This window comes from Nerophis lumbriciformis, linkage group LG02 (assembly GCF_033978685.3).
Source record: "Nerophis lumbriciformis linkage group LG02, RoL_Nlum_v2.1, whole genome shotgun sequence".
Lineage (NCBI taxonomy): Eukaryota > Metazoa > Chordata > Actinopteri > Syngnathiformes > Syngnathidae > Nerophis > Nerophis lumbriciformis.
The window spans coordinates 53,102,657-53,116,458 of NC_084549.2; the positions used below are offsets into that span (position 1 = coordinate 53,102,657).

The 13,802-nt window shown below is 38.9% G+C and overlaps 1 protein-coding gene across 4 annotated transcripts in view; it reads right to left on the reverse strand.

The window, feature by feature from the left end:
- Window positions 1-7,411: 7,411 nt before the first annotated feature.
- rasgrp3 (RAS guanyl releasing protein 3 (calcium and DAG-regulated)) overlaps window positions 7,412-13,802 on the reverse strand; it is a 77,696-nt gene continuing 71,305 nt past the window's right edge. For all 4 annotated transcript variants that reach the window (XM_061964615.2, XM_061964621.2, XM_061964623.2 and 1 more), the window contains one exon: window positions 7,412-11,922. In XM_061964615.2, coding sequence (XP_061820599.1) covers window positions 11,914-11,922 — 9 coding nt within the window. In that variant the 3' untranslated portion in view covers window positions 7,412-11,913. The remainder of the gene's footprint in view (window positions 11,923-13,802) is intronic.

A 13,802-nucleotide genomic window follows, 5' to 3' on the forward strand; every position in this document is an offset into this window, starting at 1 on the left:
CGTCGTTACCGACTTGAGTGTCAGTACACATTTGTGTGGATTGGATTAGTTCTCGCGGAAGAATAGGCAATAATGTTGGACCTTGATATGCAAAGGTGATGGCCCTAGCCATGAGAAGAGACCAAATGTTTAGCTTGATGTAAACATCGAAGATACGACCTGCATCCGTTGTCTTCCCAGACACTTACGCACAAACATCTCCTTTTATAGTCAGGATGCACGCTCCTGACCCAGCACACACACACAGATAGAGGGTAGGAATATAAAACTGATGGTTTACCATATTGGGTTAACCCATTGGGTTAAGTTTTTTTCTTGCCCTGATGTGGGATCTGAGCCGAGGATGTCGTTGTGGCTTGTGCAGCCCTTTGAGACACTCGTAATTTAGGGCTATGTAAGTAAATATTGATTGATGTAATGGAAACACCCATGAGGTGTTTAGTGTTCCCGTAGGAGGTGCATAAACACAGACTCAACACCGAGCCAAACCGGAGTCAATGAAGAGAACGTTGAAAGATACAAACATACTTATTGTGACATACAAAATGTAACTGTAATGTCTCTGAATGTCCAGCAGAGGGAGACCCCCGTCTGCATGAGTGAATTGACCACGTTGTATCTAATTCGACAATTCTATTCAACATAGCGGCACTATTACTTTTTTTTTTTTTTTTGACATGTCTGACATGTTCTTAACTTGTTAAAGAAAACTTACGGCATTGCTTCTACGCTGCTTTGTGTAAAATGGCAACAGAGATTATTACGGAGGACAGCAAAATGTACGATTTGCTTTCAGACGAATACCGGAAGACGACCAACAGGAAGTAATTTAGCGAAAGTGACGTCATCCAACTGCTTTTTTTTTTTTTTTTTTTACCGATTATAGCATAAAATAAATAATTTACGGAAATTATGTGAGCCTATGGCTTTACATTTTGTTACAATATATATATATATATATATATATATATATATATATATATATATATATATATATATATATATATATATATATATATATATATATATATATATATATATATATATATATATATATATACAGGGACGTGCAAATGATTATAGAGGGGCAGGGGCTCAAAGTCAGAAAAGGGCAGGAAAACATTTTTTGGTCCTTTGCACAATATGGAAATTAATGTAGAATTAAATTTGCTAATAGGAAGCTAACTACTTAGCTGTGTGTCCTTTGTAGGTAAAAGTGATTGCCACTTCTTTTGTGTCAACAAATTATTGTCATAATGAGTTAATTCACATTATCATAGGCTTGGAAGACATGAAAAGCAACAAAACACTGGTTTATTATTAGGCTATTTATTGTTAAAGATAAACACTTTAATATTGAACATTGAACAGTGCAACATGAACTTTGAAAAAAAATACAAAAATAAATACTCAAATGGAAAAAAATTAAATGAGAAAATCTGTCCTTCTTCCCTTAACTTGATGAAAACACCATCAAGTTGTAACTTATGGTCTTTCTCACTTAATGCTCAGACTAAACAACTGAAACGCAATACAGGCCCAAAAATATGGACCAGGGGCCAGTAGAGGGCTGTAGAATGGAGGCCACCCATACCCAAATATGCTCCTCAATGTAAATTCAGGGCTTCCATGATGCTAGTACTTGGTTTTAGCCATGCATTAAGAGGTCTGCTACCCTTAGCTGCTTCCTGGCGCTCCTTCTCCTTCCTTTTCTGTATCCTTTCTTTTTTTGGCATTGTGCTGCAGGCATAATCAACATGAATCAAGTTTAAATACAGATGGTAATATTCCTAACAGATAACCTACATCTTATATCCCCAGAATGCTGAAATTATTATTATTAATAATAATAATAATCATTATTATTATTATTATTATTATTACTTTAATTATTATTATTATTATCATTATCATTATTCTTCTTATTATTATCATTATTATTATTATTTTGTTAACCCACACAGTAATAGCAAAGTCACAATAAACTTTATATCTAAACCTCTACTGTGAGAGAAATGTGATCCGCCGTAAACACAGTGCATTTTATTTTGAAAATTAACCTGGTGTTTTATTTTGTATTTTGTACACTACTTCCTGTCCCGCACGATCCGCTCTGCTCTGTGCGGACTTGATGTGCCGTGCTCAATTGATGCGCCGTGCTCCGACGTCCGGCAAAAACAGAAACTGACACATTGAATAATACAGCGTTTTTCTGAAATATTACCCATATTAGATGCTGAATAAGTGGACGGCGACTAGACCATAACTCACTGGTTCAAGTTGCTCCACTGTCACGTGACGTCTCCTCAGGGGCGCAGTTGGCTCTCTCTCCTCTCACTTACTCACTCACTCGCCCTCTCTCTCCCTCTCTGGCGGAAGCGGCAGGGTCAAACAACCCGGTATTACAAGAAAACGTGGAGCTTTTGTACCGCTGTTTTTTTTACATCCCTGACAGGAATTTATTAATGTTATTTAAAAAAAAAAAAAAAAAAAACACACACAGGCAAAGGGCACTTTTTAAGACGAGGCGAAAAAGGGCAGGGGCTCAAGCACCCATAGGGCCCTATGTGTGCACGTGCCTGTATATATATATATATAGCATTCTATTACTATACTATTACTTTATTGAGTCTACAATAAAGTTGTTTTGTACTGTTTCTGTACTTGTTTTGTTTATTATTATTTCTGGATTGTATGTAAATGTTGCAGATTATAAATAGAGGTTTATTAAAAAAAATGTTTTTCAAAAAAAGGATACAAACACAAACAAAAAATAAATGAATAAAAAGCATACAATAAATAAAAACAACTTTAGCTCAAAATTAAAGTGTAACCCGGATAATAATCCATGTGTAATATAAAGTACATTAGATAAATGGTTATACAAGTTAAAAAGAGAATTTATTTCATTTATTGATTCATTAAAAAATAGATAGTTCAGTAAAAATGGTTAAAAACATAGTTACAAGGTAAAAAAAAAAAAGTTAAATACATATTTGTTTTATTTACAACATGGTATTTGTGGAGAAGTGTTCTTTTCCGATTCTTTTTCGGTCCTTGAAGGGAACGTGAGACCTGGTGTGGGAAGAGATGAGACAAGCGTGATGCTCGAGATACAGTCATAGCTAAAGTTATTCGTTTTAGAACTTTCAGCCAAGTTTTGTGCCATGGTTTGTCGACAAATGAATCAAAGAATGAAATAAAATGAATTATCTTTTTAACTTTTATAACCCTAATGTACTTTATATTACATGTGGATTATTATCCGGGTTACAAAAGCATTGTAGTCACTATATATGTATTTGCACATTGTATAAACATTACAAAAGTGTTATCAAGTAATTATGTAAAGAATATTAACAATTGATGCAGGGTGGTTTTTCAGACGTTTCGATATTGAAGTGTGTCGCAAAAGCACTTTTTTTGCATTTACAGGGCACCTAAACACAGAATCAGCGGGGCGCTGATGCAGGACAAGGAGGGCAGACAGGTCATCTTGGTCTCGCTTCCGGGCCGTCTCGCAGGTGCCTTCCTGGCAATAGAGGCCGACCCGCAGGCTCGAAGCCACGCTCCAGCCTGAACAGTGTCAAGGGGGCCCTTGAATCCTCAATTCTGTGAATTCCTCTGAAAAAAACTCCCTTATTCGTGGCCGCTGCCATACGTAAGGACATTGCCTTTGAGCAATCACCCGCTGCCTTGGTCTTCTATCGACAATCACGGCAACAGCAGTGGCTGCAACTGTAATCACAGCTCCAAAACCATGGAATCACAAAGCGTCCATCTTCTTCAAAGTGGAGTCTTGCGGGACGAGATTTTACGAGAATTCTGGCTCCTGACGCAAAACAATAAAAGTCGCAAACGTACTTTGTCGAAATGTTTTAAATATTGCTTTTATTTTGTGAAAAACTGCAATGGAAACGCAGCTACTGACGAAAATCCTGGAACTGGAAATGTTCGGCTCTTTCTTGACATCCATGCAAAAAAAGATTTTTATTTCCCCCCAAAATTCCCACATTTCCATGAATTCCACACACTCCAAGACTTTTTCCCCATTTGAAATGAACATACATATTCCCCACATTTGTCAACCGATTCAGTCATTCAATCTTAGAATTTTCCAACTTCCAAAAATTCCCGGTTTTCCCCGAATTCCCGCTTTTCCATAACACTTACTCTTAGGGGGGGGCAACAATTTGTTTCATGAACGATTTGATTCAATATTTGTGGTTGCCGATACGATTCAGGGACAATCTATTTTTTAAATGATACGATTCAGTAACTTTTTGGCAAAAAAAAAAAAAAAAGAATACAAATCCAGCAGTATGACTGTGAAATAAATACTGGATACTGCAGGTGAAGTTTCCTATATTCCTGTTATATTCTTGCAAGGGTACTAGGTATGAATGAATTATGGATACAAACACGCAAGTACATAACAATTACTGACCAATGCATTCACATCTTACAAACCCCGTTTCCATATGAGTTGGGAAATTGGGTTAGATGTAAATATAAACGGAATACAATGATTGGCAAATCATTTTCAACCCATATTCAATTGAATATGCTACAAAGAGAACATATTTGATGTTCAAACTGATAAACTTTATTTTTTTTGCAAATAATCATTAACTTTAGAATTTGATGCCAGCAACACGTGACAAAGAAGTTGGGAAAGGTGGCAATAAATACTGAAAAAGTTGAGGAATGCTCATCAAACACTTATTTGGAACATCCCACAGGTGAACAGGCAAATTGTGAACAGGTGGGTGCCATGATTGGGTATAAAAGTAGATTCCATGAAATGCTCAGTCATTCACAAACAAGGATGGGGCGAGGGTCACCACTTTGTCAACAAATGCGTGAGCAAATTGTTGAACAGTTTAAGAAAAACCTTTCTCAACCAGCTATTGCAAGGAATTTAGGGATTTCACCATCAACGGTCCGTAATATCATCAAAGGGCTCAGAGAATCTGGAGAAATCACTGCGCGTAAGCAGCTAAGCCCGTGACCTTCGATCCCTCAGGCTGTACTGCATCAACAAGCGACATCAGTGTTTAAAGGATATCACCACATGGGCTCAGGAACACTTCAGAAACCCACTGTGAGTAACTACAGTTGGTCGCTACATCTGTAAGTGCAAGTTAAAACTCTCCTATGCAAGGCGAAAACCGTTTATCAACAACACCCAGAAACACCGTAGGCTTCGCTGGGCTTGAGCTCAACTAAGATGGACTGATACAAAGTGGAAAAGTATTCTGTGGTCTGACGAGTCCACATTTCAAATTGTTTTTGGAAACTGTGGACGTCGTGTCCTCCGGACCAAAGAGGAAAAGAACCATCCGGATTGTTATAGGCGCAAAGTTGAAAAGCCAGCATCTGTGATGGTATGGGGGTGTATTAGTGCCCAAGACATGGGTAACTTACACATCTGTGAGGGCGCCATTAATGCTGAAAGGTACATACAGGTTTTGGAGCAACATATGTTGCCATCCAAGCAACGTTACCATGGACGTCCCTGCTTATTTCAGCAAGACAATGCCAAGCCACGGGTTACATCAACGTGGCTTCATAGTAAAAGAGTGCGGGTACTAGACTGGCCTGCCTGTAGTCCAGACCTGTCTCCCATTGAAAATGTGTGGCGCATTATGAAGCCTAAAATACCACAACGGAGACCCCCGGACTGTTGAACAACTTAAGCTGTACATCAAGCAAGAATGGGAAATAATTCCACCTGAAAAGCTTCAAAAATGTGTCTCCTCAGTTCCCAAACGTTTACTGAGTGTTGTTAAAAGGAAAGGCCATGTAACACATGTAGAACATGCCATTTCCCAACTACTTTGGCACGTGTTGCAGCCATAAAATTCTAAGTTAATTATTATTTGCAAAAAAAAAAAAGTTTATGAGTTTGAACATCAAATATGTTGTCTTTGTCGCATATTCAACTGAATATGGGTTTAAAAGGATTTGCAAATCATTGTATTCCGTTATATTTACATCTAACCCAATTTCCCAACTCATATGGAAACGGGGTTTGTATTTGATTAAAGTGCAACCAACACTTTAGGTTGAATTAACAAGATGAAACATTTTCTGCTCACATTTTAAGCATTCAAAACATTTTCAATAAAAGTAGAGTAACCAACAGTAGATTTACCTGCTAAATAAAGTTCCCATACAGTATCTGTTCTCCACCCTTGCGTCGTCGATGACTGACAGTGTCCCAGGTGTGCGGAAGCATGTATGTCACCTACTCCCTTCTTGCTTCCTAATTTACATAACCTCCTTGATCCATCTCTTGTATTCATTCTTTCTCATGAAATAACGTGTCCTTGACTGTTAGTTGTCGCTTCATGTTGTGTTCCGGAAGTCAATGCCTCGCGTAACTTGCTTCGCTGTCACTTTTGTCGCTCGCGTCTTTTGTGGCTTAAAGGGGAACTGCACTTTTAAATTGTTTTATTTTGTCTATCTTTCGCAATTCTTATGCAACACAAGAACATATGTTTTTTCTTTCTTTGTTTGCATTCTAAATAGTAAATAAATGCGATCAAAAGTCCGCTTACAATGGAGCTTGTAAAGCGCTCTAAAAAACATCCAATATTGCCAACTATGGATGCTGATGTGTCATCCATGTTGCTGATACTTGATCTCAGCGCTGCTTTCGATACCATCAATCATAACATTCTATTAGCACAAATCAAAACACGTATTGGTATGTCAGACTTAGCCTTTTCTTGGTTTAAATCTAGAGTAGTCCGATAATATCGGACTGATAAATGCTTTAAAATGTAATATCGGAAATTATCGGTATAGGTTTCAAAAAGTACAATTAATGACTTTTTAAAACGCCGCTGTACGCAGTGGTACACGGACGTAGGGAGAAGTACAGAGCAGTTGCGTCTCCCAGTCATACTTGCCAACCCTCCCGATTTTCCCGGGAGACTCCCGAATTTCAGTGCCCCTCCCGGAAATCTCCCGGGGCAACCATTCTCCCGAATTTCTCCCGATTTCCACCCAGACAACAATATTGGGGGCGTGCCTTAAAAGCACTGTCTTGGCGTGCCGGCCCAATCACATAATATCTACGGCTTTTCACACACACAAGTGAATGCAAGGCATACTTGATCAACAGCCATACAGGTCACACTGAGGGTGGCCGTATAAACAACTTTAACACTGTTACAAATATGCGTCACACTGTGAACCCACACCAAACAAGAATGACAAACACATTTCGGGAGAACATCCACATCGTAACACAACATAAACACAACAGAAGAAATACCCAGAACTCCTTGCAGCACTAACTCTTACGGGACGCTACAATTTACACCCCCCCCCCCCCCCCCGCTACTCTCCCCCAACCCCCCCACCCCCACCCCCCCCCCAACACCGCCCACCTCAACCTCCAAGCTGCTGTTTTGAGGCATGTTAAAAAAAATAATGCACTTTGTGACTTCAATAATAAATATGGCAGTGCCATGTTGGCATTTTTTTTCCATAACTTGAGTTGATTTATTTTGGAAAACCTTGTTACATTGTTTAATACATCCAGCGGGGCATCACAACAAAATTAGGCACAATAATGTGTTAATTCCACGACTGTATATATCGGTATCGGTTGATATCGGAATCGGTAATTAAGAGTTGGACAATATCGATATCGGCAAAAAAGCCATTATCGGACATCTCTATTTAAATCCTATCTTACTGACAGGATGCAGTACGTCTCCCTATGTTAAGGTAATGTGCGGAATTCCCCAGGGTTCGGTTCTTGGCCCTGCACTCAACAGCATCTACATGCTGCCACTAGGGGACATCATACGCAAATACGGTGTTAGCTTTCATTGTTATGCTGATGACACCCAACTCTACATGCCCTTAAAGCTGACCAACACCCCAGATTGTAGTCAGCTGGAGGCGTGTCTAAATGAAATTAAACAATGGATGTCCAGCAACTTTTTGCAACTCAACGTTAAGAAAACGGAAATGCTGATTATCGGTCCTGCTAGACACCGACACCTATTTAATAATACCACCTTAATATTTGACAACCAAACATTTATACAAAGCGACTCGGTAAAGAATCTGGGTATTATCTTCGACCCAACTCTCTCCTTTGAGTCACACATTAAGGGTATTACTAAAACGGCCTTCTTTCATCTCCGTAATATCGCTAAAATTAATTATATTTTGTCCACCGCCGACTCTGAGATCATTATTCATGCGTTCGTTACGTCTCGTCTCGATTTTCGGGTCTCCCTATGTCTAGCATTAAAAGATTACAGTTGGTACAAAATGCGGCTGCTAGACTTTTGATAAGAACAAGAAAGTTTGATCATATACTGGCTCACCTGCACTGGCTTCCTGTGCACTTAAAATGCGACTTTAAGGTTTTACTACTTACGTATAAAATACTAAAGGTCCGATCTTGCTGATTGTATTGTACCATATGACCCGGTCAAAAAATCTCCGGCTTATTATTGATTCCCAGAGTGTTCTCTCGAGCGTTTTTTATTCGGGCTCCAGTACTGGCGAACAGTTGGAAATGCTACCTCAGTAGAAGCATTTAAGTCCCAAATCTGCAGTCCCTCCCAAAGTTTCTCAGTCAGTACGTGTCCATGCATTAAATTAGTATGATTTCTCAAATAGTTTGGCTCTAAACAAGCCTCCTACAGCCCATGGAAACACCTTAATCTGACCGTGTTCGGTTTTTGAAAAGTCAGACTAACACACCTGGATAATGCGATTGGAAACCAGATCTCTTGAAGGGGGGTGTGCGGCCGGAGAGGACCCTTCGTATCACGAGTGCACCAGTCTTAGGAACACTTCAGAAACCCGCTGTCAGTAACTACAGTTGGTCGCTACATCTGTAAGTGCAAGTTAAAACTCTCCTATGCAAGGCAAAAACCGTTTATCAACAACACCCAGAAACGCCGTCGGCTTCGCTGGGCCTGAGCTCATCTAAGATGGACTGATACAAAGTGGGAAAGTGTTCTGTGGTCTGTCGAGTCCACATTTCAAATTGTTTTTGGAAACTGTGGACGCCGTGTCCTCCGGATCAAAGAGGAAAAGAACCATCCGGATTGTTATAGGCGCAAAGTTGAAAAGCCAGTATCTGTGATGGTATGGGGGTGTATTAGTGCCCAAGACATGGGTAACTTACACATCTGTGAAGGCGCCATTAATGCTGAAAGGTACATACAGGTTTTGGAGCAACATATGTTGCCATCCAAGCAACGTTAACATGGACGCCCCTGCTTATTTCAGCAAGACAATGCCAAGCCACGTGTTACATCAACGTGGCTTCATAGTAAAAGAGTGCGGGTACTAGACTGACCTGCCTGTAGTCCAGACCTGTCTCCCATTGAAAATGTGTGGCGCATTATGAAGCCTAAAATACCACAACGGAGACCCCCGGACTGTTGAACAACTTAAGCTGTACATCAAGCAAGAATGGGAAATAATTCCACCTAAAAAGCTTAAAAAATGTGTCTCCTCAGTTCCCAAACGTTTACTGAGTGTTGTTAAAAGGAAAGGCCATGTAACACATGCCCTTTCCCAACTACTTTGGCACGTGTTGCAGCCATGAAATTCTAAGTTAATTATTATTTGCAAAAGAAAAATAAAGTTTATGAGTTTGAACATCAAATATGTTGTCTTTGTAGTGCATTCAATTGAATATGGGTTGAAAATGATTTGCAAGTCATTGCATTCCATTTATATTTACATCTAACACAATTTCCCAACTCATATGGAAACGGGGTTTGTAAAATGCCGGCTTAATTCGGACTCCAGAATGAGATGTTACGATTATAAAGCAGGTATATTAATGGCATAATATACACAAACCTCTTCACGCTGCATTTGTGCACTCCCTACTGATTAACAATAACTCTGTATTCCACACAACTGGCAAGATAGTCCAGAACATTGCAAACTTCATTTGGGGCACGTACGGTTCTTCGGATTTAACACTCCTATCAATCCACAGAGCCTGTTAAATTAACTCCAAGACATTCAAAAGTTTAGTTTTTATGATTCCCCGTCCGAAAATTCCTTTGAAAAAACTCTTCCTTTGGTCTTTCTTTGCTTCGGACCTGCATCCACCCCGATACATGGTAGTAGCGTCATGTTCGTAGTGCAATCTAAGATAATTTATTGATGCTGTCTGCTATTTAATATCAGCATTAATATTTGTAAACTGTCATCAAAAACAAAGTTAGGCAACAGTCAGAAAAAAGTTCAGTTACCCTTTAAAGTTATATTATTGTGTTGTGTCATTTGTATTCGTTGTGGCTTTTGTTGTAGCTGAATGTTTTTATGTCGTAATTAATGTTATCTTGTGGCGTTTATTATGACCGTTCTCGACCACCGTGGCTACCCGCCATTTTTGTTTTGATGAACGTTACAGACGGGTAAATAGACTTAACGTTTACCGTACTTTTCGGACTATAAGTCGCAGTTTTTTTCATCGTTTGGTGGGGGGTGCGACTTATACTCAGGAGCGACTTATGTGTGAAAATATTAACACATTACCGAAAAATATCAAATAATATTATTTAGCTCCTTCACGTAAGAGACTAGGCGTATAAGATTTCATGGGATTTAGCGATTAGGAGTGACAGATTGTTTGGTAAACGTATAGCATGTTATAAATGTTATAGTTATTTGAATGACTCTTACTATAATATGTTACGTTAACATACCAGGCACGTTCTCAGTTGGTTATTTATGCGTCATATAACGTACACTTATTCAGCCTGTTGTTCACTATTCTTTATTTATTTTAAATTGCCTTTCAAATGTCTATTCTTGGTGTTGGGTTTTCTCAAATAAATCTCCCCCAAAAATGCGACTTATACTCCTGTGCGACTTATACTGTATATGTTTTTTTTCTTCTTTATTATAAATTTTCGGCCGGTGCGACTTATACTCCGGAGCGACTTATACTCATAAAAATACGGTACGTCCTTATTTTTTAGAGTGCTAAACTTCATATAAAGTTTTCCGTTCTTAAATCAAATGTTTTCCTTTTTAGAGTATCGATAAATGGATCAATTCCCTTTTAAAACGGTATTGGATGGATACCTATCTTACGGAAGGCAAACTTGCTGAGTACAGATCGATATACTTCAAATGTAGCAATATAAATCGGTCTATGGATGTATCAATCAATCGTTAAGTTATTCTCTTTTAAAAGTACTTACTGCTTCCACAGTTCTCAACCAATTTGAAAAATTCCAAAATCAAAATGCTCTATGCTAATGTTAGTCCAATGCAAAAAGCTAGAATGCTAACTTTCTTTTAGCTAAATTTGCTGGTAAACACCTCAGCGTCATATCTTTTTCTACTTAATGCATGCTAACGGTAGCATGTTCTGCTAATGTTAGCTACATTCCTTTTTTTTTTTTATAGCTAAATTAGCAGACAAAAGTCATTTTAACTATTAACATGCTAACTGTATCTGCTAACATTAGCAGCGTGCTAGCTTTTTTAGCTAACTTTCACCTCAGTCTCATCTTCTCATACTTGACGCATGCTAACCGCTAGCATTTCAGTTCGGCTTAACCTTTTCAGCATTCACACGTTTTCCTGTGTTTACTTCATACGCAAATATGTCATCCAAAAGTGAGGTAACGACACACTATTTCATAATGTTGATATTGTTGTGAAGGTGATTCCCAATCAAGATCCATCTTCCTCCGGTTCTCAGGTCAGAAATACCGTGTGTATCCTATTCCACTTTAGTTTACCAAAGCGCATGTCGCGGACCTAAGCAGACGTGGTCTAGTTGACATAGTTCTGTGTTGCTCAAACAGCCCAGCACCTTCCCAGACAGAAGAACTTCTTGGTCGAAGTCGATAGTGGCTTTCTGGACCCCTCAGAGTGGTGTTCACCTCTGCTACCAAGTCAGCTGTCCTAGAAGGGAAAAGGATTTTTTTTTTTATTGAGAACTTTATATTTATTCAAGAAAATAGTGTTGTCCTGGTACCGGTACCAAAATTATTTCGATACTTTTCGGTACTTTTCTAAAAAAATTGCATTATTGGCTTTATTTTAACAAAAAAATCTTACGGTACATTAAACATGTTTCTTACTGCAAGTTTGTCCTTAAATAAAATAGTGAACATACAAGACAATTTGTCTTTTAGTAGTAAGTAAGCAAACAAAGGCTCCTAATTTAGCTGCTGACATTTGCAGTAACATATTGTGTCATTTTCCAAGTGGTAAAAAATCAATTATTATCTACTACATGGGGCGGTATGGCGTAGTGGGTAGAGCGGCCGTGCCAGAAACCTGAGGGTTGCAGGTTCGCTCCCCGCCTCTTAACCATCCAAAAATCGCTGCCGTTGTGTCCTTGGGCAGGAAACTTCACCCTTGCCCCCGGTGCCGCTCACACCGGTGAATGAATGATGAATGAATGAGTTGTAAAAATGAATGATGGGTTCTCACTTCTCTCTGTGAAGCGCTTTGAGTGGCTAGAAAAGCGCTATATAAATCTAATCCATTATTATTATCATTACTTGTTCATTTACTGTTAATATCTGCTTACTTTCTCTTTTAACATGTTTTGTCTACACTTCTGTTAAAATGTAATAATCACTCATTCTTCTGTTGTTTGATACTTTACATTAGTTTTGGACGATACCGCAAATTTGGGTATCAATCCGATACCAAGTGGTTACAGGATCATACATTGGTCATATTCAAAGTCCTCATGTGTCCAGGGACATATTTCCTGAGTTTATAAACATAATATAGATTTTTTTTAAACAACGTAGTCATAGTAGTATCGACCAGATACGCTACTGTACTTGGTATCATTACAGTAGATGTTAGGTGGAGATCCACCAATGGAGTGTGTTTACATTCTGTCGAGGGTGAGCTACGGTGTGTAGTGAAATATGTTTAGCTATTCCTCGTCCTGCAGGGATGATAGTTGTAAGAAACGTACTTTATTTGACGCCATGGAGGCGAGGATTAGTGATTTAGAAGTAGCTGAAACACTGCCGACTGGGCCTGGACTTTAGCCGCTAGATCGCTAGCCATGTCTTAAAGCACCTCTTCCGGGGTTTGCGTTTCGGTGTTATAGCTTCACCTTTATCGTTACTTTTTAAGCCAAAATGCGTTCGTTCTCCCTTTTCTGTCTACACACTGTGTCTGCTTGTAAGTACTCTGTGATTGTGCCCAGCTGAACATGCTCCTCTGCTCGTAAACCAGGGGGTTTGTGGATCGTTACTTTTCAGAGGCGGTATAGTACCAATTATGATTCATTAGTATCGCAGTACTACACTAATACTGGTATACCGTACACCTCTACAACAAAACTACCCATTTTGGCTCTGATATGACTGTAGTAGGTTTTCATAACATCACTAAAGAGTAAGTTCCACAACACACGTTGGTCTAACCAAGTGTTCCAAGTCCAGCTTGGTGGATTCAAAATGGCACTAAAAAATGGTCTGTGTTCACTTTGTCGTTCTTGATGTGCGATGGAAATAATAATTACAATAGAATAAGTGTTTTATTTTGCTGTTCTGTGTATTTTTCATTCACAAAGCAGCAGTCTAAGCACAATCTCTACCACATGACTTAAATAAGTATTTGACCTATCAGCAAGATTCGGTTTATGTGTCATGAAATACATCAATGAGTCCTGTACCTGTAAAATTGTGCTCCTAAACTCTCATGACGAGTATAAAATACACCTGTCACACATTCAAACCTCCACACCCCCGTATGCAAGACCAGAGAGCTGACCTCAGGGATATAATTGTAGACCTGCCCAAGACTCGAAT